We start from the raw sequence: 25,516 nt of genomic DNA on the forward strand, positions 1-25,516 counted from the left end.
TATCTATCTATCTATCTATCTATCTATCTATCTATCTATCTATCTATCTATCTATCTATCTATCTATCTATCTATCTATCTATCTATCTATCTATCTATCTATCTATCTGTCTGTCTGTCTGTCTGTCTGTCTATCTGTCTGTCTATCTAACATTATGTATGTCTGTCTATCTATAATTCTGTCTGTCTATCATTCTGTCTGTCTGTATCGTTCTGTCCGTCTGTCTATCTGTCTGACTATTTGTCTATCTATCTATCTATCTATCTATCTATCTATCTATCTATCTATCTATCTATCTATCTATCTATCTATCTATCTATCTATCTATCTATCTATCTATCTATCTATCTATCTATCTATCTATCTATCTATCTATCTATCTATCTGTCTGTCTGTCTGCCTGTCTGTCTGTCTGTCTGTCTGTCTGTCTGTCTATCTAACATTATGTATGTCTGTCTATCTATAATTCTGTCTGTCTATCATTCTGTCTGTCTGTCTGTCTGTCTGTCTGTATGTCTGTCTGTCTATCTAACATTATGTCTGTCTGTCTATCTATAATTCTGTCTGTCTATCATTCTGTCTGTCTGTCTGTCGAACTGTCTGACTATCTATCTATCTATCTATCTATCTATCTATCTATCTATCTATCTATCTATCTATCTATCTATCTATCTATCTATCTATCTATCTATCTATCTATCTATCTATCTATCTATCTATCTATCTATCTATCTATCTATCTATCTTTCTATCTATCTATCTATCTATCTATCTATCTATCTGTCTGTCTGTCTGTCTGTCTGTCTGTCTGTCTGTCTGTCTGTCTGTCTGTCTGTCTGTCTGTCTATCTTTCGGTTACATCCAGGGTGTGAAGGAGGTCTGACGACCTATTCAAATATGAAGCTTTATAAATGTGTAGCCTACAGCTCTTATTGATTTTAAATTGTGCTTTTGTCCACCCCTGAAATGACTCATAACATTGGCATTACCTGCAGCTGAGCATGTACTAGAAAACCCTGATTATTTAAAGGGATAGCTCACCCAAAAATGAAAATCGAAAAATCCGTCATCATTTACTCACCCTCAACTTGTTCCAAACCTGTATGAGTTTCTTTCTCCTGCAGAAAAAAAAGAAGATATTATGAAGAATGTCGCTAACATTTACTTCCATTTTATCACCCCCCCCCTCCCCTACTATGGCTACCATCAACTGGTTGGTTACCCATATTCTTAAACATTTTCATTTTTGAGTGTACTATCCCTTTAAGGACGTGCATTTATTGCATACGGAGCAAGACCATATAGTAAAGACCACTAGAATGGATGAAGAAAAAAGGCACTGAGGCTTCAAACACAAGTGAACACGGCATCATGAAGCAGAGAAAGAGAACAAATAACAATACTTTTTTAATACATAGCGAAGAAAAGTTAGTTTAGGATTGTTTGACCTGTCAGTTTATTCTTTGGTAGTCCACAGAATCATGTTTGCTGTTTAGTTTAAAAGTAACAATATTACGTATAGGCCTATTTATAAATTAACATGAACGGAAAATAACACCCACGATCATAAGGAGAAGTTGAGCTAATGTTTAAAAAAAAATAATAGCCCACAGTTATTGGTACAAAAAGATGGGACTACGTGTCGTTATTATATTTGGACATATAATTATAATGCATCGCCATTAAAGTCAGCACTTTAATTTACTTTAGATTTTAAATTTGTCACTTTTACCATTAATAGTCTTGTGGTGAACAATTCATCAGTACACACACACACACACACACACACACACACACACACACACAACATTGTCTTTTTAATCATTGATCAAAATCTGAAAATGTACTTTATTTTATTTGTTTTATCTTATCTGAAAATGTACTTCCACTGGCCTTTTTTCTCCGATGACGTCAGAGTGACGGTTTGGGTAGTCGCTAGAACATTCCCTCCAACTGTCAGTGTGTTCCGAGCTTTGACAGCGAGATGAATGGAACGGGATGGAACGTTTGGAACTTTTATAATTCCAATCAATTCCCAGCTCGAAAAAAATCAAACAAAAACAAAAAAACAAAACAAGCAGCGCTCTCTATTTTCTCATAATATTCCGTTTGACTAGGAAATATCATAATATCGAAGTCGGTCGCCGACTTCCGGTTCACGAAGACTTTAAGCCAAGCTCCCAGACAATTTTATTTGTGGTACAAAAATAACTCAGCGACAGTTGTTTCCACACAGTCACATGGGGTGTATTTTAAAAGGTGAACCAAAGGCGAGGGACAGTTGCCACACCGAGCATTAAAATCATGAGACATTATTTGATGCACTTGCTTTTATTACCATCACGTCTAAGTTTGTGGATTCTCTCTTTGGTATATTACCTTCTTGTGTATGGCACAGCGGGAATCACGGCTAGTTTGGTTTTAATCCGAATTGCCTGGACTGGATTTAGGGATCCATGTAGAACTTTTCAATGGACCGTCCGAAAGAAACCCCCAGACTGCCTCCGAGACCCTGCACTTGGCCACCATGCATATCTGAAGGGCAGGGTGAGAGGATATTATGCAAAAAAATATTAACAAAAATGTATCTGAGGTCTTTAAAAACATTAAACAAAGTAATCTGTATGATGTTCTCGAGTTAGAAAGGTGAACGAACGGGCAAATAATGGATACCTTGTGTTCTTGCGCCACCTGTGTTTAAAAATAGAACACGGCGTTCACAATCAATGCCATATTCCTTTGTTTTTAATGGTAGCACGCTTAGCCCCCCGTGTCAAATTGAATTTATATAGCCAATCATTCACCAAACCTGATTTGCTGAATCTATTTAATTGCTGGTTATCATAAAATAATGGCCAGGTCCTACTTTCTTTCGTTACTGTATCCAGTAATGTGACTGTTTTGACTTCTTTCTCTTGGTCTTTCTTTACATTTAGAGTTCAGGATTGAGGTTCCATTATGTGACCAAAGGAGACCACAGAAAGCCCCTGATGCTGTTTCTTCATGGATTCCCAGAGAACTGGTGACTTCCTTATTATCCTTATTTCTGTTTATTTAAAATGGTACATTAGTATGTGGCAGTAAATGGTTTTGTAAAAAATATATTAACGGTTAAAATATATAGACGTCTCAGATAATTTTACTAATTATTCTTTTATTATATTACATCTGAATGTTGTTGCAGTGTGTGTTTTATATAATATTTTTGTTTTGTTTTATTATGTTCATGTTTTATTGTATTTATTAAATATCAACAAAACAATATTTGTTTATAAAGCGCATTTAAAGCTGCACTATGTAACATTTTTTCAGTAAAATATCCAAAAACCACTAGGCCAGTGTTATATATTTTGTTCAGTTGAGTGCTTACAATATCCCAAATGGTTCCAACTATTTGTAAATCATGAGTAAATTGCTATTTTAACCGAGGAACCGTGACGTGTGAGGGAGTCGTCTGTCGATGGCTTCATATCAGTGTTCCTCTCGTTTTCCGGTGTTATTTTGCAGAAACGCTTTACTCTCACTGCAGTGTGAACAAGCCTGGCCCACCCAATCAGAAGCTTGGCCCACCCTGGCCCCACGTTAAAGGGTTAGTTCATCCAAAAATGAAAATTCTGTCATTAATTACTTACCCTCATGTCGCTCGACACCCGTCAGACCTCCGTTCATCTTCGGAACAGAAATGAAGATATTTTAGTTGAAATCTGATGGCTCTGAAAGGCCTCCATTGGCACAATGCACGGTTCACTATCAAGACCCTTAAAAGGTACTAAAGACGTCGTTACAAAGTCCATCTCACTACAGTGGTTCTACAATAACTTTATGAATCGGCGAGAATAGTTTTTGTGCGCAAAAAAACCCTAAATAACGACTTATATAGTGATGACGATTTCAAAACACGGCCTCATGAAGCTTCGAAGCATTATGAATCAGTGAGTCGAATCATGATTCGGATCGCGTGTCAAACCGCCAAACTGCTGAAATTTGGCGATCCAAACCGCTGAAAGTAATTAATGACAGAATTTTCATTTTTGGGTGAACTAACCCTTTAAATAACCAATTTAAATATTTCAGCTCTAGATTTTGAAAGAGATCATGGTTTTCGTTTGCTTGTCATAAAAAATGTGCTTGTTATTTACAAACTAGAAAGCCTTATTTAACTTTTTTTTTTTTTTCTCTCGGTTTTTTAACTTTTTTTAATTGTGATCTGACATAAGAGGACACAGATATGCCATTTAATACATTTAAAAATACTTTTAATCTCTGGCTTTATTGCTCTGTTATTACAGGGTTTTGATCTTCTCTCAACTTTCAAAGCCCCCCAGTCCTATACCCTGAGTCTATTTATTTGTGCTACTGCTTGTAATTTGTTAATTTGTTCTTATTTTAGTACTTACTGTTTACTTAATATTCATATTTATTAAAATACTAATAATACTTTTTTTTTTTTTGCTGTGGGGTCAGTGTACATTTTTGCAGGGCAAGTAAAAATCTGGACCAGAATAAACCTATAGAAAAGCTCCTTTGCACTTTTGTTACGGGGAAAAAATTATGTTAAAAGTCTGGGCCCACCAGGAATTTCATTTGGCCCACCTGCATCTCAAAGCTACACACACACACACACACACACACACACACACACACACACACACACACACACATATATATATACACAGTCTTGCTCAAAAGTTTACACACCCCTTGCAGAATCATACAAAATGCATGTTAATTTTTTTATTTAGTACAGTCCTGAATAAGATAATTTTACATAAAATATGTTTAGATATAATCCACAAGACAAAAAATATCTGAATTTATAAAAATGACCCGTTTAAAAGTTTCTGTACCCTTAATTCTTAATACTGTGTGTCGTTCCCTGGATGATTCACGGCTTTTTTTTTTAGTTTTGTGATGGTTGTTCATGAGTCCCTTGTTTGTCCTGAGCAGTTAAACTGTCCAAAGTTCTTCAGAAAAATCCTCCAGGTCCTGAAAATTCTTCAGTTTTCCAGCATCTTTTGCATATTTGAACCCTCTCCAGCAGTGACTGTATGATTTGAAGATCCATCTTTTCACACTGAGGACAATTGAGGGACTCAAAAACAACTACTAAAAAAGGTTCAAATATTCACGGATACTCCAGAAGGAAACACAAGGTAAATTGTACTTCATTTATCTTCCGGGAAACAAATACGTATCTTCTGTTGTTTCCGAAGGAAAGTACTAAATTAAAAAAAACTCTGATATTTAAACAAAATAAGACAAATTTGGAACATATTCATCCTGTTCAAAAGTTTTCACCCCCTGGCTCTTAAAGGGATAGTTCACCCAAAAATGAAAATCACCCCATGATTTAGGGCGTTTTCACACCTACCTTGTTTGGTCCGGATTTTCGGACTTTTCAGTTTGGTCCGAATCAAAATTGCAGGTGTGAAACCTCCCCCGTACCACGGTCCGGACCAAACAGACGAAATTTGGTCCGACGAAAAGAGGTAGTCTCGGTCCGGATCAAACTGAACAAAGGTTCGGTTCGTTTCTAGTGTGAAAGCATTTTCTGTATGGTTCGTACTTTCAGACCATTTACAGGAAGTTCCTGTTTATGTTTAAATATTATAATGTTATTTTTAAATTTCATCTAGGCTACATTGATTATGAAAAGTGAAAATATGCGCAATATGTCAGTAGACAGAAGGTCACAAATAATTTTGAACGAAATTTTGTATGATTTTGCTTAGAAAGCATTTCTTTAATGGGAATTTCGTTCTGTATAAATTGTATCTTAATTTTAATCAACGTTTAATCAGATAATTGCCTGGATTTAATAAATAAGAAGCAAATAGTCTATAGCAGACAATAATCGCGGGAGCGATCACATGCTTTACAGATGAACTGGAGCGCGTCTCAAATAAACCGAAACTCACCAGGCTACTCGTCTCACAAACATGAGAAATATGTGTATATAAAGCTTGAAATGTCCACTTTTAAACATAACGAATAAAAAAATAGCAAAGCAATGCGCACTGTTCAATAGTGGCAACGATATGCGTTCGTTCATTTATTCTTGTCAAAGACGCTGACGTCAGACGCACGTCTGTTTACAAACCAATCAATGTCCAGATGCCGCCCACATAGATGATGACGAGTGGACGCAAGTGTGTCATGTAAAGTTCTTTAGTGCGCTCACATAATTGCAATGTGAAACCAAACCAAAACTAACCGAATATCTAAAAAGTATCAAAACATGAACTTTGGTTCGGACCTTGGTGCGGACTTTCAGGTGTGAAAACGCCCTTAATCACCCTCAGGTCATCCTAGGTGTATCTGACATCCTTCTTTCAGACAAACACAATCAGAGTTATATTAAAAAATGTCCTGAGGGTGAATAAATTATGGAATAATTTTCATTTTTGGGTGTACTATCCCTTTAAAACATCATGACCTGCAATTGACCTGCAATATGACCTGCAGGTACTCCTGGCGTTACCAGTTAAGTGAATTCAGTAGTCATTACCACACGGTGGCGCTAGATCTGCGTGGCTGTGGTGATTCGGATGCACCCGTCCAGCTGGAGGAATACTCACTGGAGACACTCTTATATGACATCAGAGACACCATTGATGAATTGGGTAGGCCTGCTTGCTGACTCTATCACAATGCCAAGACAGGACTGCCTTAGACACTAAATGCACCGGAATGACATTTGTTTAATTACAGGTCACACGAGTTGTATACTGGTGGGCCATGACTGGGGTGGGATGCTGGCATGGCATTTTGCTCTGGAGCGGCCAGACATGGTGCAGTTTCTCATTGTCATGAACGCCCCTCACCCCGCCTCATGGCTGGGTAAGAGTGACTTTTTTTTCAACTGCGATCTGCCAGACAGGTCATCCTTTCACTTCTGTTTCTAAACACTGATTCTGAACCGAAACTCAATTCATGCTGATTTCTGTAAAACCCAGATGCAGTTTTGAGAAGACCCTATCAGCTGTTGCGCTCAGGACATGCATGTTTCTTTCAGCTACCGCTGCTCCCCGAAATAGTTTTGTCTCTTGAAGATTTCAAGGTAGTGTGAACACTTTTAACCTTCACATCTTTATGTTTGACACTGTAAAAACCTATTGAATTTGAAAATCAAGGTAATTTGTCTTCCGGGAAACATGCAAGTATCTTCTGTTGCTTCTGAAGGGCAGTACTAAATGAAAAAAAAAAATTTATATTTAAACAAAATAAGAAAAATTTGGACATCTTCATCCTGTTCAAAAGTTTTCACCCCCCAGCTCTTAATGCATTGTGCGGTTTTTAAAAAAAACCCCCGTAAAATATCTTATTCAGGCCAGTACTAAATAATAAAAAAAAAATAATATGCATTTTGTATGATCCCTCTAATTTAGTTAATATTATTCCCATTTTCACAGATTCTGCAAGCGGTTCACATACTTTTTAACGCCACTGTATATGTGCTTTTCAGACGGGCTATCACCGGCCTACCGACGGGCTATGGTGAAATAACATTCCTTTCTTGTGTGTGTGTGTGTGTGTGTACTGTTCGTGGTTATATTCACTGATGATCGGCGAAATGATACAGAAATAACATTCCAATCAATCGTGGGTGGATGAGAGATGAATCATTGTGTTTGTTTGATAAAGATATTTTTCGAGCCCTGTGAGCGTTTCTCCAGACGCTTTCAAAACAATTCCTCACGTGTACTGACAGGGGGAGCAGACGCTCAATAAATATGCAAATCTTATCCAATCCTAGCCGTTTACTTCCAAGTCTTCAGTGCGGCACGCCCATCAAAACCGAGCGTTTTTCAGAGAGCCTCAAAATCAAGTCAGAAAATAGCCTATTACTTATTCATTATGATGTTTCTGAATGTAAAAACCACGCGAACGTCATAAGTTGACCTCAGACAACAGTATAACAAAATAAAAAAAGCCAGTTCATGACACCTTTAATAAAAACAAACAAGCAAACCCAGCACAGGTGAGAAAACGTAATGCAAAAGTACTGTAACATTACTTTCCATAGAAAGTAACTAACACAATTAGTTACTTTTTAAGGGAGTGACGCAATATTGTAACGTAAAGTAACTTCACTGGTCATGTGTGCATAGTTGGTTCGAAGTCTGTTTTGCGGCAAGAATCTGGGCATCAAGAACAAAGCCAGAAGACTGACCGAGTCCCAGCTGGAGGGTTACCTGTACCGGCTGTCCCAGCCCGGAGGTCTCACAGCCCCTCTGAACTACTTCCGCTCTCTCCTCAGGTTTAAAACACATCACACTTCCATTTCTGCACCATGGGCTTAAACTGCAGTGTATTGCTTAAAGTGGTTACTATGCACCTCTCTTTCTACAGTAACACTCTGTACAAGCATCAGGACGTCGGTGTGCCCTGCATGTTAATTTGGGGTGAGGCAGACAATGTACTGGTGGAGGGCATGTCTGGCGGAATGAGGCCTTATGTAAGGGGTCCGGTCGTCATCCACACTATTCCCGAATGCAGCCACTGGGTCCAGCAGGATCAACCTGAGATAGTCAACAAACTCATATGGGACTTTGTTCTGGATAAAGACATCATAAAACACAATCATTGATTGCATTTGGTTCATTTGACGCAAGATTTTCCCATGAAAAACTACTTTCCTTTTGTCTGATTTGTCTTATATTAATTAAAAAGCAAGCAAAAATAAAGCCTGATTGGATTAAGATCTGTTCAGTCTCACAAAGGTGAAGGAGAAAATGTGTGTTGTACAATTTATGCCTAGTTTTTAACTTTAAGTTCAGCTTTTACATATTTATCCCTTGTATATAAAAATACCTTTTATGAGATCTTCAGTTCAAGACACTTTGTTAAATATCATAACTGTGCTGTAGTGTCTTTCCTGCGAGCTGTTTAACCGAAAATCCAGCATGTTTATCCAAAATGTGTCACTTTTTACAATCTGTTTCAAATTAGTGTGACTTAACTACATCAAAATGCTTGATATGTTTGATACGTAGTATTCCCGTGAGTATTCCCATGTTAACTGCTCGATGTGTTTAATTATCCCAGCATTAGTGACAACGATACACCCATTTAACCCCAGATTCTTGAGGATGATGCATACTGAACACATTATTAAAAACAGAAACCTTTGTCGCACAATACAATTAGCATTCTTTCGAGGCCCTTTAAAGTCTGTCATTGCTAACATTTCTTTCTAATAATAGCTCAAACTTTAAGTCTTTTTCAAACATAAAATGTTGCTTGGAAGTCATTGAATATAGTGCATGAGTCATACAGATTACTTTTGTAATACTTTTATGGTACTTATATAATACGTTAATGATGGTTTTATGGTTATTTTGGAGCCAAGCAGTCTGAGCAGGACATTCTGCTAAATGTGTCTTTTTGTGTTATATCGTTTTGTGTAAAAAAATTCTGAATTAAAATACATTTAGTTGTGAACTCTTTAATAAGACCTAGTCACAGTCACCTTTTTAAATAGATTTGTTCTTCCCCTTCCCCATTATGTGTTCACATCATATGGCAAGCTATATAACACATTATTCTTAAAGAGTTAGTTCATCCAAAAATGAAAAATCTGTCATTAATTACTTACCCTCATGTCTTTCGACACCCGTCAGACCTCCGTTCATCTTCAGAACACAAATGAAGATATTTTAGTTGAAATCTGATGGCTCTGAAAGGCCTCCATTGGCACAATGGCACTTTACACTCTCAAGACCCTTAAAAGGTACTAAAGACGTCGTTACAAAGTCCATCTCACTACAGTGGTTCTAAAATAACTTTATGAATCGGCGACAATAGTTTTTGTGCGCAAAAAAACCCTAAATAACGATTTATATAGTGATGACGATTTCAAAACACGGCCTCATGAAGCTTCGAAGCGTTATGAAACCGTGAGTCGATTCAGCGGTTTGAATCGCCAAATTTCAGCAGTTTGGCGGTTTGACACGCGATTCGAATCATGATTCGACTCACTGATTCATAACGCTTCGAAGCTTCATGAGGCCGTGTTTTGAAATCGTCATCACTATATAAGTCGTTATTTAGGGTTTTTTTGCGCATTTTTGCTCATAAAGTTATTGTTAGAACCACTTAAGGGTCTTGAGAGTGTAAAGTGCCATTGTGCCAATGGAGGCCTTTCAGAGCCATCAGATTTCAACTAAAATATCTTCATTTGTGTTCTGAAGATGAACGGAGGTCTTACGGGTGTCGAACGACATGAGGGTAAGTAATTAATGTGTCAGAATTTTCATTTTTGGGTGAACTAACCATTTAACTATCTCTTTTAATGTTGTTGGGACTCATTCCAATAATGATGATGTTTTCAAGTAGTCCCTATCCAAATACTTATAATTCAGTTTTTACTGGTTTTTAATTTTTGATTCTGAATTGTGAAGATCATCTGTGGTTCAGATATCAACTATTCACGTTTGACCACATACTCCAATCGATGATCAGATTTGTGTAATTAGGAGACATAATCTTTCCATGTTGCTGCTCATAAATGTTTTTTTGTTTTTTTTACCTGTCTTAAGTGCCATTTTACTTTATCATTTAATTTAAATATGACTAGTAACATTTTAGTTTCTAATAAATATGTAATACTGTCTAATGACTAGTCGATAAGTCGGGTACCGGGGTGCAAATTTGTCTGATCCTTGGGGCGATCAGGAGTAGTGATTAAGTTCATTAAAGCAACAGTTTTTCAATAACGGAGGAATAAGTAAAGGTATTTGGGGTAAAAATACGATATTAATCATGTCATATAATAAAATACTGTTACTACTGTAAATCTATATATGTAAATTATTATGGGATCTCCTTCAATGCTTTCAGAATCTTTACTTTTTAAAATAATGTTATTTTTGTGTTTTTAAAACATTGCCTTGGCATAGGCCGTTAACAATAACTCCGCCCACTGATGTCTGGTTGAGCCAGAGATGCTGGATTGTCAACAGTGTATAGGGGTAAGGTGCGTGCCAGAAAGTTGTGATGCAGATCGACCCGAGTTCAAATCTGCCTTTTGCCGAACTCGTTCTAGCCACTTTTCCTATCACATATCAGATCAGAAAGGCATTTGTTTTCAATATTAATTTTCAAGAAAAATTAAGAAAATATTTGAAAAGTGGAAATAAAGTGACTAGTGTGTGTTATAAAACTAGTTGTGGTTAATGAAACCAGGACGCAACAGAAAACACAAGGAATTTATTAGCCCCTCCAGGGTTACACTATAGTTTGGCTTGGTTGTCAGCACTAAGACAACAGCAACAGTCTTCTACAATAACACCAGGGAAAACACTAGTGTTTATCATTTAGGGGTAGGTGGAGGGGCTTTATTGAATAAATAGGCGGCATCCATTTAATAATCGGAATATATATATATAATAATTTACACTACTATGTTATTATTATAGCCTACTGTTTAACGTACAGCAACACTGGTGCAAATAGTATCTGCCACTATTTATAAGTATAAATAGCATCTACGTAACTATTGTTTTATACTTCTGAATCTAGTTGCTATGTATACTCAGTGTAAATAGCCGCTGCCTTTTTTATATTAACGTATTTTAATGACAGTATATTTATTGAACAAAAATGAATTATTTTATTTATCAAAATAAACCAAAAATAGTGTAAACTTGGCTTGTTTTGAACAAGAATTAACTTCAAGGAACACTCCGCTATTTTTGAAAATAGCTCATTTTCCAAGTCCCCTAGAGTTAAACAGTTGAGTTTAACCGTTTTCGAATCCATTCAGCCGATCTCTGGGTCTGGCGGTAACACTTTAAGCATAGCTTAGCATAGATCATTGAATCTGATTAGACCGTTAGCATCTTGCTCAAAAAATGACCAAAGAGTTTCATTATGTTTCCTATTTAAAACTTGACTCTACATCGTGTACTAAGACAGACGGAAAATGAAAAGTTGCGATTTTCTAGGCCGATATGGCTAGGAACTATTCTCTCATTCCTGCGTAATGATCAAGAAACTTTGCTGTCGTACCATTGGGTGCAGCGGCGCAATGATATTACACAGCGCCTGAAAATAGTCCCTGTGTAAGCCAAGTATAGCAGGCAGTGTTGGGGGTAACGCATTACAAGTAACTTGAGTTACGTAATCAGATTACTTTTCCAAGTAACTAGTAAAGTAACGCATTACTTTTAAAATTTACAAAAAAAAAATATCTGAGTTACTTTTTCACATTTTTTTGACTGACAGCTCTCCTGTCCCCATGTTGAGAAAAAAGTCCAGAGGCGTTGTGTGTAAACATGATGGTCATTGTAGTTCTAGACTAAATGTGAGCATTTATTAATCTCACTTACACAATAAAGATTCAGTACTCGTCAAAATGAATAAAATCAGAATACTATGCAAACATCCAATAATTAAATGTTAAATAAAACAAAAATTTTTATGCATTTAATCTATCTTTATTGACCAATGTCTTGTTTCGATGTACCTTAATTACCTTCGATGATGTTTAGGGGAGTTGGAAAATGAGCCTATTTTCAAAAAAAGTGGCGTGTTCCCACATGAAAAAATACTGTAGTATTTTATAGTAAAATTACTCTAGTAAATACTATAGTGTTTTTGAACCGTACTATAGTAAATATACTACAGTAAATTAACAAAGTGTAGTAAATACTATAATACACTACAATATACTGTAGTATCTTTATGGTTCAAAAACACTATAGTATTTACTAGAGTAATTTTACTATAATATACTATAGTATTTTTTCATGTGGGTTCCTTTCATACATTTATACGATTTTTTTTTTGACAAAATAAACCACTTTCATTTTCACACAAAATCTGTTGCTCCATCAATGTTCAATACAAACATATTTATTATAAGGTGTGCCTTTAACCCCGTTGTACCCTTATAAAACGTGTAATCAAAATAAATTGTGACATGAAATCTAGTGATAAGCCACTATTGGATTAAGGAATAAATATTGAGGCGGCTTGCCATACCCTCAATGTCAGTTTCTGGGAAATGAATATGAATTAAAATAAGTTCTTACCCTGTCGTCAAACGTTTTAAACTATAGTCTCGTGTTCATTGGATCCTCGGGCAGTGAATGACATCGAATCAGGTTTCAGGAAGGTGGGATCAGCGGATCTCGGCAGATCTCAGTTCTCTCTTGTTCTTCACGCGAAGATTTCTCCCCTCCGCCAGATGAGCGTTTCCGGCGAGCGTCCGAGTGCCAAAACACATCGACGGCGCACGGCCAACTCCGAGCTGCGGTTATGTGTGTGTTTTCTTTGTTTGCTCTGAAACTCTGGCAAAGGTAAGTGTGTTTCCCTGGTGTTATTTTAGAAGACTGTTGCTGTTGTTTTAGTGCTGACAACCGAGCCAAACTATAGTGTAACCCTGGAGGGGCTAATAAATTCCGTGTGTTTTCTGTTGCGTCCTGGTTTCATTAACCACAACTAGTTTTATCTCTCGTTCTGTTAAGGTTACCTCCAAAAACTGATATGTTAAGTAATAAAGTATGCATTTGGGATTATAATGGGGCAAAACGTAATTTGCGGTCAGTTTTTAACTTACGTTGAAATCATATCTAGCGTGTGTGTGCGCAATGATGACTAGTTCGTATCTTTTCCAATATTCCCTTGTTAAAGATTAACTTATGCACTTGTCTTGGACTTAAATAACGTTGCTGTCCTCGTGCTTCCTGTGTTTTAGGGTTGGAAAACAATAAAAGACAGACACGCCTTGTAAGAAGAAGCAACACTGGCATGCTTTTGATATGTAAAAGCCATCATTTTTAAATGGTGGCTGGTCTCATCATTGGGATTACAACAATTGAACAGCTCAAGGGATTTGCATGAATGTCTCTAATAATGTTATTCAATTCTACCTGCGAGGCTTATGACAATTCGGTGCACTACTTCTACAACAAGACTGGCAAGTACATCAGTGCTGACTGGCGCACACATGACTATGTGGTGGTCGGTCTTGGGCTCCCGATTTGTGTCTTTATTATTCTGGCGAACATGTTGGTCATTGCGGCCATCGTCATCAATCGACAGTTCCACTTTCCCATTTATTACTTACTTGGGAACATGGCGGCTGCGGACTTCTTCGCCGGCATCTCGTATCTCTACCTTGTGTTCCACACGGGGCCATTTACCATCAGCCTGACCATCAAAGAGTGGTTCGTCCGTGGAGCTTTGATCAACATGAGCCTGACCGCCTCTGTGGTCAACCTGCTGGCCGTGGCAGTGGAGCGCCATCAGACCATCTTCACCATGCAGCTGCACAGCACCATGACCAAGTGGCGTGTGGTGACGCTGATAGTCTTCATCTGGCTGGTGGCCGTAGTCATGGGTCTGGTGCCCGCCATGGGCTGGAACTGCGTTTGTGACCTGACGACCTGTTGCACGGTTGCGCCGCTGTACTCCCGCAGCTTCCTGGTGTTCTGGGCGGTCCTCAACCTCCTGGCCTTCTTCATCATGGTGGCCGTCTACACGCACATCTTCATCTACGTTCGCCGCCGGAGTCGACTGATGTCCCCTCACACGGATCAGCCCTCGCACAATCAGACTGTTATCAGCCTCATGAAGACCATGTCCATGATTCTGGGTAAGGCCTTGACTCTTATGTAGACTTCAGGCGAGGTTACTCCGTCTGAGTGAAACTCTCCCGAAAACTTTCCCTATCTCCAACTGTCGAGAGAAGTACTGTTAACTTGTTTTTAGGACAAACCGGTCCCGTCAACCCCAAAACAAGTTCACCAAACTGGTTTGTCACAGATCTGCTTGTCTAGCGCGCGCTTGTTTTGCACCTCAAACGGGAATCGGTTATTTAAGTTACCCTAAGGCTATAAGTTGAGACTTCTGGTTTTGGATTCGAAGCGAGCACATGGTGCTGTTGTGAGTTAATGTCCTGAAGAATAGTTTGTATGCAAATTAGTGTCTTGAAATGGGAGTCAACATGAGCATGACACTAAAAATCGAAAACAAAAAAATGCAGGAAATAATACATCCATTAAAATTAGATAATGGAACTTTTTTATTGACTAGGAAAGATTAGTTCAGGCTGTAAAACATCACATGATGATATTTATTCATTAATGATTTGTAATAATAATAATAAAAAACACTTTAATCATTTATAAATATTATAAAAATCTAAACATTTTTGCTAAATATTTTTCTATATTATGTGTACAGGCACACGCATTCAAAGTGTAAGGAAAATGTGTTACTACTTTTTGTTAAAATAATTAATTTGTTAGTTTATGCATAGGTATCATAAACTATAAAATGCATTTTTACAGCATTTATTGCTCTTGTAAATTTCTATATATACTAATAAACAGTGTTGGGGTTAACTTGAGTTACGTAATCAGATTACTTTTTCAAGTAACTAGTAAAGTAACGCATTACGAGTTACTTTTTCCACATTTATTTGACTGACCGCTCTCCTGTCCCCATGTTGAGAAAAATCTAGAATAAGTGCTGAGGCGTTGTGTGTAAACATGGTCATTGTAGTTCTAGACTAAGTCCACATGAAGCCAGAGCTTTCCCTATACAATCTTTTTTTCCCCTCGTTTCAAGAAATATCTGCGTACACACGAGAGCATTAAAACGACTCAAAACGATGTAGTATACATGCCAGGCCAGTGTGTGGCGCTGTAATTCTGCCACAGAAATACACTAAAAACGGAGAAGAACAGTTGTGGCTAGAAGGGGTACGGCAACAGTCGAGGTGAGGCAAAATCTCACAATAAAATAACAATAAATAAATGTGCTACTTACCAGATTGTGTTTTATTAACGCCTACACCTCCCCCAACCCTAAACATACCCTTACAATAATGCAAATACAGTCATTAAACGACGCAGTATTGATGTGCGCTTGCCCAGTGCCCATACTTGTATCCCTTTCTAGTCTTCCCGTGCGGGACGTGGTGTGATGACATCACCGTTTCACAAAATATATAGGGATTGGCTGTACACACGAAAACGCAAGGGTGTCGTTTTCAGATTTATCCACTCTGGGATCCGGTTTAAAAAAATACCGGTTTCATGCTCCCAAAACGCCGGATCCGTGTGGACGAAACGCTAATACGGTACAAAATTTTAACGTATACAGCTAAACGCGTCTAAATGTGAGCATTTATTCATCTCACTTACACAATAAAGATTCAGTACTCCTCAAAATGAATCAAATCAGTCAAATGCAAAATCAGAGTACTATGCAAACCTCCAATAATTAAATGTTAAATAAAACAAATATTTTTTTATTGATCAATGTCTTGCTGCTAACCTTCGATGATTCAGTTAAAGCATGAGCAAAAAAAATGAATTTGCATTTTAACCTCAGCGTGAGGCTTATTATTTCAATTTTGGTATGAAGGGGTCTTTACATTAGCACAAAAAGTAACATTACTTTTACATAAAAAGTAACTAAGTAACTCAATTAGTTACTTTTTAAGGGAGAAACGCAATATTGTAATGCATTACTTTTTAAACGCTGCTAATAAATGTTTAACATTTGTTGCATAGATTAATATTAGTTGTTATATATATATATATATATATATATATATATATATATATATATATATATATATATATATATATATATATATATATATATATATATATATATATATATATATATATATATATATATATATATATATATATATGAATGAGTAATAAATTGCATTTATTTGATTAGAAATACAGTAAAACCGCAATATTATAAATATTATTAATTTAAAACAACTGTTCTATAATTTTCGTAACATTACTTTACTATTGCTTTTGAGCATCTTTAATGCATCTTTGCTGAATAAAAATATTCATCTGTTGTGTATTTATAAGTAAAATGTTGGCAAACATATTGGTCATTGTTACTTTGTGACACTTTAAGGATTAGTTCACCTCAAAATAAACATTTCCTGATAATTTACTCAATGGCATCCAAGATGTCCATGTCTTTCTTTCTTCAGTGGAAAATAATTTTTTTTTTGAGGAAAACATTTCAGGATTTTTCTCCACACACTGGACTTCAAACTCTGAAAAACAAAAAAAACCCTCCCAAGCTTTTTGGAGACAAGCAAACAGTCGGGCATTTTGACACATAAGTGTGTGTACTTGACCTTTGAAGCTAGGGCTGGGCGATAGGCCCAAAAAAATTATCACAACGACATTTTTCATATCAGTCGATATCAATAATTGTCTCAATAAATGTCAAATCTTTGACTTTTGCTCCTGAGTGAAAGTTGTCGAAACCAGACCATTAATTGGTTTTAAACTACTCTTTGTCAGAACATGACAAACGCATCATGTTTTTGAATCTTTTACACTATTCTAGTCATTTTTCAACATTTATTCTCAACAAAATAAATATCTTAATAGAAAAATGTATGTTTTATCGGCCGTTTTTAGTCATAAATTTTTTTTAGTTAATTAATTTTAGTTGTGTTTCCTGACTTTGACGCATATCTTCAGCACATTTTGCACTGTGTGGTGCAATATTAATATTTTTTAATAGTAAAATGTTTTGTCTTAGAAAAACACGTTTGACAGTGAGATGAATTAAGTTTGAGGTGAACTAATCCTTTAATGCATTAACCAATTGAACTTGCAAAGTGTTACTGTTATTTTTTTTAAATGACCGTTGAGTGATTCAAATTAAACTATGTTGATAACGTCAGGCACAGGTTTGTTTGTGTAGATTTCTTTGTGTGTGAGAATTTCACTGTTATTTCATTACCCACAAAGACATACAAAACATGAAGTGGTTTGCAAGGTGTTGCATTTCTTTTGCGTTCTGCAGTGGTTTTCTCACCACTTTTTTTTTTCTCTCTCTCTCTCTCTACAGGGGCTTTTGTGATTTGTTGGACGCCGGGTCTAGTGATTCTCTTACTGGACGGTCTCAGTTGCAGTGAATGTGAGGTTCTTAAATATGAAAAGTACTGCCTGGTTCTGGCTGAGTGCAACTCTCTAGTGAACCCCATCATCTACTCGTTTCGGGACGAAGACATGAGGAACACCTTCAAACGCATTCTCTGCTTCCCTTGGAGAAGAATGCGCCAGCATGAGGGGCCTTCTGGCATCCGCTTTGAGCCTGTGAAAACAGGGGCACCCTCTGAGAAAAACAACTATAACTCCACCAGTTTAGAGCCCATTTCTGCACAAAGCCTATTGTCTTCATAGAAAAAGAATTTCTCCTTGTAAATAAATGTCTTTGTATTTGCTTAGTGAAATGATCACTGTGTGTACAAAGAGTAAATAATACTTCATTTTTGATAGCTTGTTTTGGTACGTGTTTTTGTCTCTCTTTGACAATAGACGTATTAGAGGTCTTTTGTGTCCGTTAGTTGCTCTGCTGCCCACAGGATGTCTTTCTTTCCCCAAAGCACATGCATTAATATTCATAAAAAGGCCCTTTTTGGACCATTTTGTTTAGTTGGGAATGAGATCTGACACGTCAGGAAAAATACCAGGTCTAGAACCGACAATTTGCTGCTGTTATTTTTTCGGTAACACTTTACAAAAAGGTTTCATTAGTTTGCACTAGATAATTAAGTTAGTTAACACGAACTGCATTCTTACAGCATTTTACTAATATTTGTTCATTTCAACATTTACTAATACATTATTCTTAAACTCTGCTGACCCTGTACACTGCTAAAAGTGATAAACATTTAAGTATATGTGGTCTGAGCTGTATCTATTTTTGAAAGTGTGTAACTCAGGCCCTGTGAGCTCTAGCACCCTGCAGACAGTTTGGACTGTTTCCAGAAAATAGATTGTGTGGATCATGTATGCAAGATTTATTCAAATGAATCTGAATGGAGGAATATTTCTAGAGCTCACAGGGCCTGAGTTAAAGGAACACTCCACTTTTTTTGAAAATAGGCTCATTTTACAAGTCCCCTAGAGTTAAATAGTTGAGTTTTACCGTTTTTGAATCCATTCAGCCGATCTTTGTATCTGGCGGTAGCACTTTTAGCATAGCTTAGCATACATCATTGATTCTGATCAGTCCATTAGCATCTCATTCAAAAAATGACCAAATGTAGTTGCAGAGAAAGTTTCAGGCTTGCAGCCGACAAATTGTGTTGTGGATTTACCTGTGTGATTAGCCATGGTTCTGTGTGTTGTAAAGGGCTGTGATAGTAAGTAGAAGGTGTAACTACCACCATGTTTCACAGAATACCAACGAATCATTGCGCCGCTGCAGCCATGGTACGGCCGCGAAGATCCGCGACTATTACGCAGGAATGAGAAAGTTGTTCCTAGCCATATAGGTGTATATTTTCAGTTGATCTGTAACTGTAGAAGAGTCCAGTTTTAAATAGGACAAATATTGAAAGTGTCTTTGGTCATTTATTTTATGAGATGCTAATGGACTGACCAGAATCAATGATGTATGCTAAGCTATGCTAAAAGTGCTACCGCCAGATACAAAGATCGGCTGAATGGATTCAAAAACGGTAAAACTCAACTATTTAACTCTAGTGGACTTGTAAAATGAGCCTATTTTCAAAAAAAGTGGAGTGTTCCTTTAAACACTTTCAAAACTGAATTTATAACCAAAAAAACAAAAAGCATCTTTTTTGGGGGTGTGTTATTACAGCTCAGACAACATATACTTACACGTTTATCACTTTTAGCAGTGGTTTATGTAACGTCAAAGGGTTTCCTGTAAAATGACACCAACATTGTGTATTTAGAGACCACTGTATGTGGGTAAGCTTTTAAATTTGGGTAGGCCAAATCCAGACGGAAATCCCCAAAATGGTCCCAGAGCATAAGAGGTTAAATCAAAAGTGGTTTGTGTTAACATTAATGCACTGTGAACTAACATGAACAAACACTGAACATGTTAAATACAGTAACAAATGGTTAGTTCGCAAATAATACCTTATTGTTAAAGTGTTACATTTTTCCCCCCTTTCAGTGCCCATATTATGCTCATTAACAAGTTAGCAATTTTATTTTTGTGGTCCGCTAGAGTACATTTAAGTGATTTATGGCCGGTTTTCCCGGAGAGAGATTAAGCCTAGTCCTGGACTAAAATGGCCTTTTAAACCAGATTAACAGATATCTGCTTTCTCTGTCATGGTTTTAAATAGTCCTAGATTTAGTCTAATCCAGAGTTTAATCAACTGATTTCCTGGAGGAAGACTCCAGAGCTACTCCAGGATTAAATTGAAATCAGGTGGCAGGTTTATCTTCAAATTAACGTGTTTTAAAGAAGACATGTATTACTTGGGATTTATCAGAGAAGATCTCGCGCGCGTGCGTGCGTGTTTTTCTGACTTTTAAGTTAACTTCCCTGGCCTCGAGGCGTATTAGCGTCCTTGTCTGCCTTCAATGCTGGAGACCTAGGTTCGAATCCTGCTCGGAATGGGGAAAGTGCGATTTTTGTAAACGCTAAGTTTATCAGGGAAACCCAAAATATTTGCGAGAATGCAAAATCATTGACAAGTAACTTTTGTCCCATTTCATATTAGTTTTCCTTCACCATGTCCGGTTCTCAAACCTGTCCTGGAGACCCCTCACCACTGCACATTTTCTATGGGTCTCCCTCATCAGACACACCCAAGGCGAGTCTTGCAGGCTCTACTAATGAGCTCTCGAGTTGATTCAGGTGTCTTAGATGAGGGGCTTCATTTAAACCCTGTCCGGGAAACCGCATCTTAAAGCTACACTATGTAACTTTTCCGTCCACTACAGGTCGCCTGTTCAAAACAAAGGCGTAGTTTGATGACGCCACGTTTGAGCGCAGAATCTCGGGACATGTGGTCTTCACCTCACAGCCGGTGGGAAACAGTCAGGATAGGACTCGGGCAGAAATCATGTTCATGGATGCGATTATTAACTTTACTGTAGTATGAAGCAGAGCAGGAGCGAGTGTTGTGGAGCTGAGCAAGGCCGCAGGAGCGATTGAAGAGCGGGACTGTTATTATGGCATAGTCGCTGGCGGGACTTTTATTATGACACGGTTGCCGGCGGCACTTCCTCTTCTCCAGTGCTGAGTTTGAGGTAACGCAGCTCTGTTTATCGTATTAGATATATCTGAGTGTGTTGAAAAGGAAGTTATGACGTTCGCTCGGCGGCTGCTATGACACTTGTTCACACTGCAGTGAGAGTAAAGTGTTTCACTGAATAAAACCAGAGACCGAGGGTGACGCAGATATGACGCAATCGACAGGCGACTCCCTCACACGCATAGCTCACACGTCCCGGCTCCTTGGTTAAAATAGCAATTTTCTCACGATTTACAAATAGTTGAAAACATTTGGGATATTCTAAGTACTCAACTGAACAAAATATATAACACTGGCCTAGTGGTTTCTGGATGTTTTACTGCAAAAATCCTACATAGTTCACCTTTAAAGGGATAGTTCACCCAAAAATGAAAATTAATTAGCCCATGATTTACTCTTTTACTTCTTTCAGACGAATACAGTCAGAGTTATATTAAAAAAAGTCCTGGCTAATCCAAGCTTTATAATGGCATGGGTCGTTTTTTTTAAGTCAATAAAAGTGCATCTATCCATCATATAACTGCTGCACACGGCTCAGGGGGGTTAATAAAGGCCTTCTGAAGCGAAGTGGTGCGTTTGTGTGAGAAAAATATCCACATTTAAAACTTAATAGACTAAAATAGCTAACGGATTGCCGTACTCATCGATTAACGTAGAAAGAGCAACCCCTGGCGCATGCGTATTGACGAACGCAGAAGCGCAGAGGATAGAGCAAAACAAAACGTAGCGTCGAGGATACTCTTTTAGCGCAAGTAGACTCGCGCACTGCTGACCGACGGAAGTTAGCTATTTTAGTCTGTAAAGTCTTAAATATGGATATTTTTAAGCCAGGCGTTCTCAACCCTAGTCCTCGAGGGCCACTTTCCTGCAGAGTTTAGCTCCAACCCTAATCAAAAACACCTGCACCAGCCAATCAAGCTCTTCAGGATTACTAGAAAGCTACAGACAGGCGAGTTTGATCAAGGTTGGAGCTAAACTGCAGAAAATAAATTTGTTGACGGACCATGCTATAGGCCTGGGCCTGTGACATCACAAGGGGAAGTGCTTCGGGAAGTTTGCGAGTAAGTGTCTAAAAGTGAAGTTAAACGCAACCACAGTAGGGAAGTATTAAATTTCGGCCGAAAGCGAGCGTCTCCTCAACATGGTGAAACCACTTACCCAACTGTTCTTTGTGGATGAGCCAATACTATGTTCTTGCAATAGCAGAGGCTGCAGTTTAAGGGCCGCATTTCAGGGGCTGCTTTTAAGTCCAATTTTGTATGAACGCCCTAAGCCAGGGGTGTCCAAAGTCGGTCCCGGAGGGCCACTGTCCTGCAGAGTTTAGCTCCAACTTGCCTCAACACACCTGCCTGGAAGTTTCTACATGCCTAGTAAGACCTTGATTAGCTGGTTCAGGTGTGTTTAATTGGGGTTGGAGCTAAACTCTGCAGGACAGTGGCCCTCTGGGACCGACTTTGGACACCCCTGCCCTAAGCCCTTGATCACTTGGAATCTGCTATGGAGTTGATTTATTATTTTGTTTTTTTTCTTATGAATTTGATTTACGCACCATTCTATAAGTCTGTATTTATGCTTCGGCTGTTAAATTAAATACATAAATGAATACATTAAACAAATATTAAATTAATATATTTATATTAAATATGAAATATAAAAAAAGAAACAAAACTAACAATAAAAGCAGTCAGCTTAAGGTAGCTACAAACATTAAATGTGGCTAAATGTCAAAACTCCAATAGAGTTGTGTAGGGGTAAATTAAGCGTGATGTGCTGTGACATCACAATCGTGTTGCATTGTGGGCTATAAATCTGACTGAAGTGTACATTGTTAAGTGGACTCGCTCCCGCTTTCAAAATCGAGGCGTCAAGGGTCGATCCAAATGAACTTCCCTCGCCCACTTGACGAAGTTAACCCATTAACTGTCACCATCCCGCCTGGCGCTCTTTTTTTGATCGTCTTTTTTTCCGTTTAATATATTTTAGTAATTACCATAAAGGTATCGGTATCATTTGAAAGCTTATGAACTCAAAATTCATCCTGTGAAAACCGTTTTGAAATTGGACGTTGTGTTACCATGGAAACGGTACTCTAAATTCTTCTAGTGGGCGGTGTCATGTTTCGTTTTACAAAATGTATTTTAACTATTTTATAATCAAAATCTTTTCTAATCTTGACAAAACACATCGTCGGAAAGGTCTGAGTCTCCATATTTGGTGACTGTTTTGTGATGGAAGTGACATTTGTCAGAATATTTGACAGAAATTTACAGGAAACTGCATCAAAAAAACTATCAATGCAATGACTCCCGGTGGCTATTTTTGGTATAGTGCCTAAACAAAATCTCATGGGGACTTCAATTTTTGTGATATCAACTTCAAATTTGGAACACAACGTGGTTAGACATATGGCTTTGATTTTATAGTAAAACATTTTTAGTAAAATATATATTTTATATAAAATAAAAATATAACAGTATTTTTCATTTACAGTAAAATTTAAACTTCCATAACTTTTTCATACTTTCCTATTTTGAAATGCTTTCACTTCAGCTGAGTGTCTTCTTTAAAACAAGACCAAACTTAGGTCTATATTCCAAAGCAGTCTTGAATTACAGCCCTTTAAGTTTGGATGGTGCATTTTCATGACAGTTAAGGGGTTAAACGAACTTCAAAATGGCGGTAGGGGTTCCCCCAAGGGGAAGCGCTTCGGGAAATTCGCGAGTGCTCTGCGTCCAAAATCATGTACGGTCTGAGTAGGAACGGCATTTGAATTTGAACGCGACCATTAAAAAAAGCATGTTCTATATAGTATGAATGTGTGTAACTATTAGTATGAATGTAATCCGGACGTACTACATCCGCCATGTTGCCATTATCATGTGACCTACCAGCGTCAGTTGTGTCCCTTCACCTCCATTCACAAATCCTCTCCCGTGGCCTCATGGGATAGTGAAGTGTCCATTGAATGAAGTAGTTGGTCATCCGGGGAATTTTCACCCATAGTTACTGTTTTTCGAATTTGTATTCGGACGGACATAGGCCTACTATGCTGTTGGCGTACGGTTTTCCGCATACTATATAGTAGGAAGTATTCGATTTCGGATGTAGTGCATGTGTAAAATTGGACTTGAACTCAGCCTAGGACCCTAGTGACAGCGCCACCTATCTAATTCTACTCCAACAGAGGAGACCGGATCCAAACAGATGCAAAGACCCATTAAAATTATATCTTTTTTTAGGATTGTTCCAACGGGAGAGGACATTTTAAACTTGAATGTGCGAAGATTTCGGTGTCTTTAGCGGTTCAAAAACAGTTAATTGTGCATTAAGGCCTGTTCACACCGGGACGATTTTCGCACGCGTTTATCGCCGACGTTTAACGCCTCGGGACTAAACAATGGGCGCCAATGTGAGTGTTCACACCGACGCGCAAAACGCCAGGCGTAAAAGCGTCATTTCTAAAAAAACGCCTCGGGTTCGTTTTTTTATTTTGACGCGGCGCGTAAAAAAACTGTCCGACCAATGAGATCGGCGCTTTTGTTCACGTGCCTGGAGCTGCTGAAGTGACAGTAAAACACGACTTGGTGGCGCTCAAGCACAAAACGGTCTTGCCGAGCACGCATTGATACGACGAAGAAGTAGTAAGAAGACAAAGAAGAAGATGAACTGCTAATGATGCTTGCCAGTTAGCAAAAAGTGTGTGAATGGTTTTGTCCATATACATAATATGTCTATGGTTTTGGCAAGCACGTAAATACTGTCTCTCTTCTCCTTCTGTGTGACAAGCGAGTGTCAGAGGCTTAAAGTGCCGCAGCACCATCTTGTGTACCGGGAGCGCATCGACTGAATGCGCACGTTCACTCGGCGCAGCGCCAGTGAAAATCGCTTGGGTGTGAACACTCAAGACGCGCCGAAAAACGTCACGAAAAACGCTGGCGATAAGCGCGTGCGATATTCGTCCCGGTGTGTACAGGCCTTTACATTTGTTTTTCATTTATTAACGTAGTATTAAACACACTAGTTTGTAGTGCAATTATTTTACAGTTTACTGAACATTGTGCGTCACACATCAGACGTGAAGCACCACGCTGCGTATGGCCAATTAATTGAAGTCTCTTTCCAAGAAAACAGAATATAGAGGTTCATATAGTGAACCATATTAGGTTAACGGTATGTTTAGGGTTAGGTTTTTTTCCTGAAAAATAGTCAAAATAAAAACAGAATTGAATAGCAAGTACTATACAATAATGTAAACTGCTAATACATACTAAGACAACAAAACTATGGTCCAAGAAATGCAAATTGCAGCCTCCTGTATTGCAGGAGAAGACCCTACTCAGAGGCAAGCATTATGCAAATGTGTAAAAACCTAGTAACATCCAAACAACAATTCCGGTTAGCAACCGCATATAAATGCCCAGGCATTGTGGAAGTGACTGTTGCACAGACCGGCCCGACTTGTTTTCTTGATGAAACCTAAA

The 25,516-nt window shown here is 37.9% G+C and overlaps 2 protein-coding genes across 2 annotated transcripts; both read left to right on the forward strand.

Moving 5' to 3' along the window:
• Positions 1–1,959: 1,959 nt before the first annotated feature.
• Positions 1,960–9,451, forward strand: LOC307137368 (epoxide hydrolase 4). The gene is made up of 7 exons (XM_079834986.1): positions 1,960–2,548; positions 2,938–3,023; positions 6,467–6,624; positions 6,713–6,841; positions 6,958–7,061; positions 8,113–8,261; positions 8,354–9,451. The coding sequence occupies exons 1-7, from the start codon at positions 2,306–2,308 to the stop codon at positions 8,589–8,591; spliced, it is 1,107 nt and encodes a 368-aa protein (XP_079691112.1). The 5' UTR covers positions 1,960–2,305; the 3' UTR covers positions 8,592–9,451.
• A 3,498-nt stretch (positions 9,452–12,949) lies between these two features.
• On the forward strand, positions 12,950–18,341 carry lpar2a (lysophosphatidic acid receptor 2a). Its single transcript, XM_079834998.1, has 3 exons — positions 12,950–13,305; positions 13,704–14,603; positions 17,858–18,341. The coding sequence occupies exons 2-3, from the start codon at positions 13,850–13,852 to the stop codon at positions 18,190–18,192; spliced, it is 1,089 nt and encodes a 362-aa protein (XP_079691124.1). The 5' UTR covers positions 12,950–13,305; positions 13,704–13,849; the 3' UTR covers positions 18,193–18,341.
• The last annotated feature ends 7,175 nt before the right edge of the window (positions 18,342–25,516 follow it).

The sequence above is a fragment of the Gobio gobio genome (genome assembly GCF_949357685.1).
Source record: "Gobio gobio genome assembly, chromosome: 1".
Classification (NCBI taxonomy): domain Eukaryota; kingdom Metazoa; phylum Chordata; class Actinopteri; order Cypriniformes; family Gobionidae; genus Gobio; species Gobio gobio.

What these genes read in the sequence shown, in the direction of transcription:
- LOC307137368 (XM_079834986.1), top strand. Translation starts at nt 2,306, where the DNA reads ATGAGACATTATTTGATGCACTTGCTTTTATTACCATCACGTCTAAGT. An exon ending in CATGGATTCCCAGAGAACTG is followed by an intron (nt 3,024 to 6,466) that starts GTGACTTCCTTA and finishes TATGACCTGCAG; the next exon opens with GTACTCCTGGCGTTACCAGT. An exon ending in TGTCTCTTGAAGATTTCAAG is followed by an intron (nt 7,062 to 8,112) that starts GTAGTGTGAACA and finishes ATGTGTGCATAG; the next exon opens with TTGGTTCGAAGTCTGTTTTG.
- lpar2a (XM_079834998.1), top strand. Translation starts at nt 13,850, where the DNA reads ATGTCTCTAATAATGTTATTCAATTCTACCTGCGAGGCTTATGACAAT. An exon ending in GACCATGTCCATGATTCTGG is followed by an intron (nt 14,604 to 17,857) that starts GTAAGGCCTTGA and finishes CTCTCTCTACAG; the next exon opens with GGGCTTTTGTGATTTGTTGG.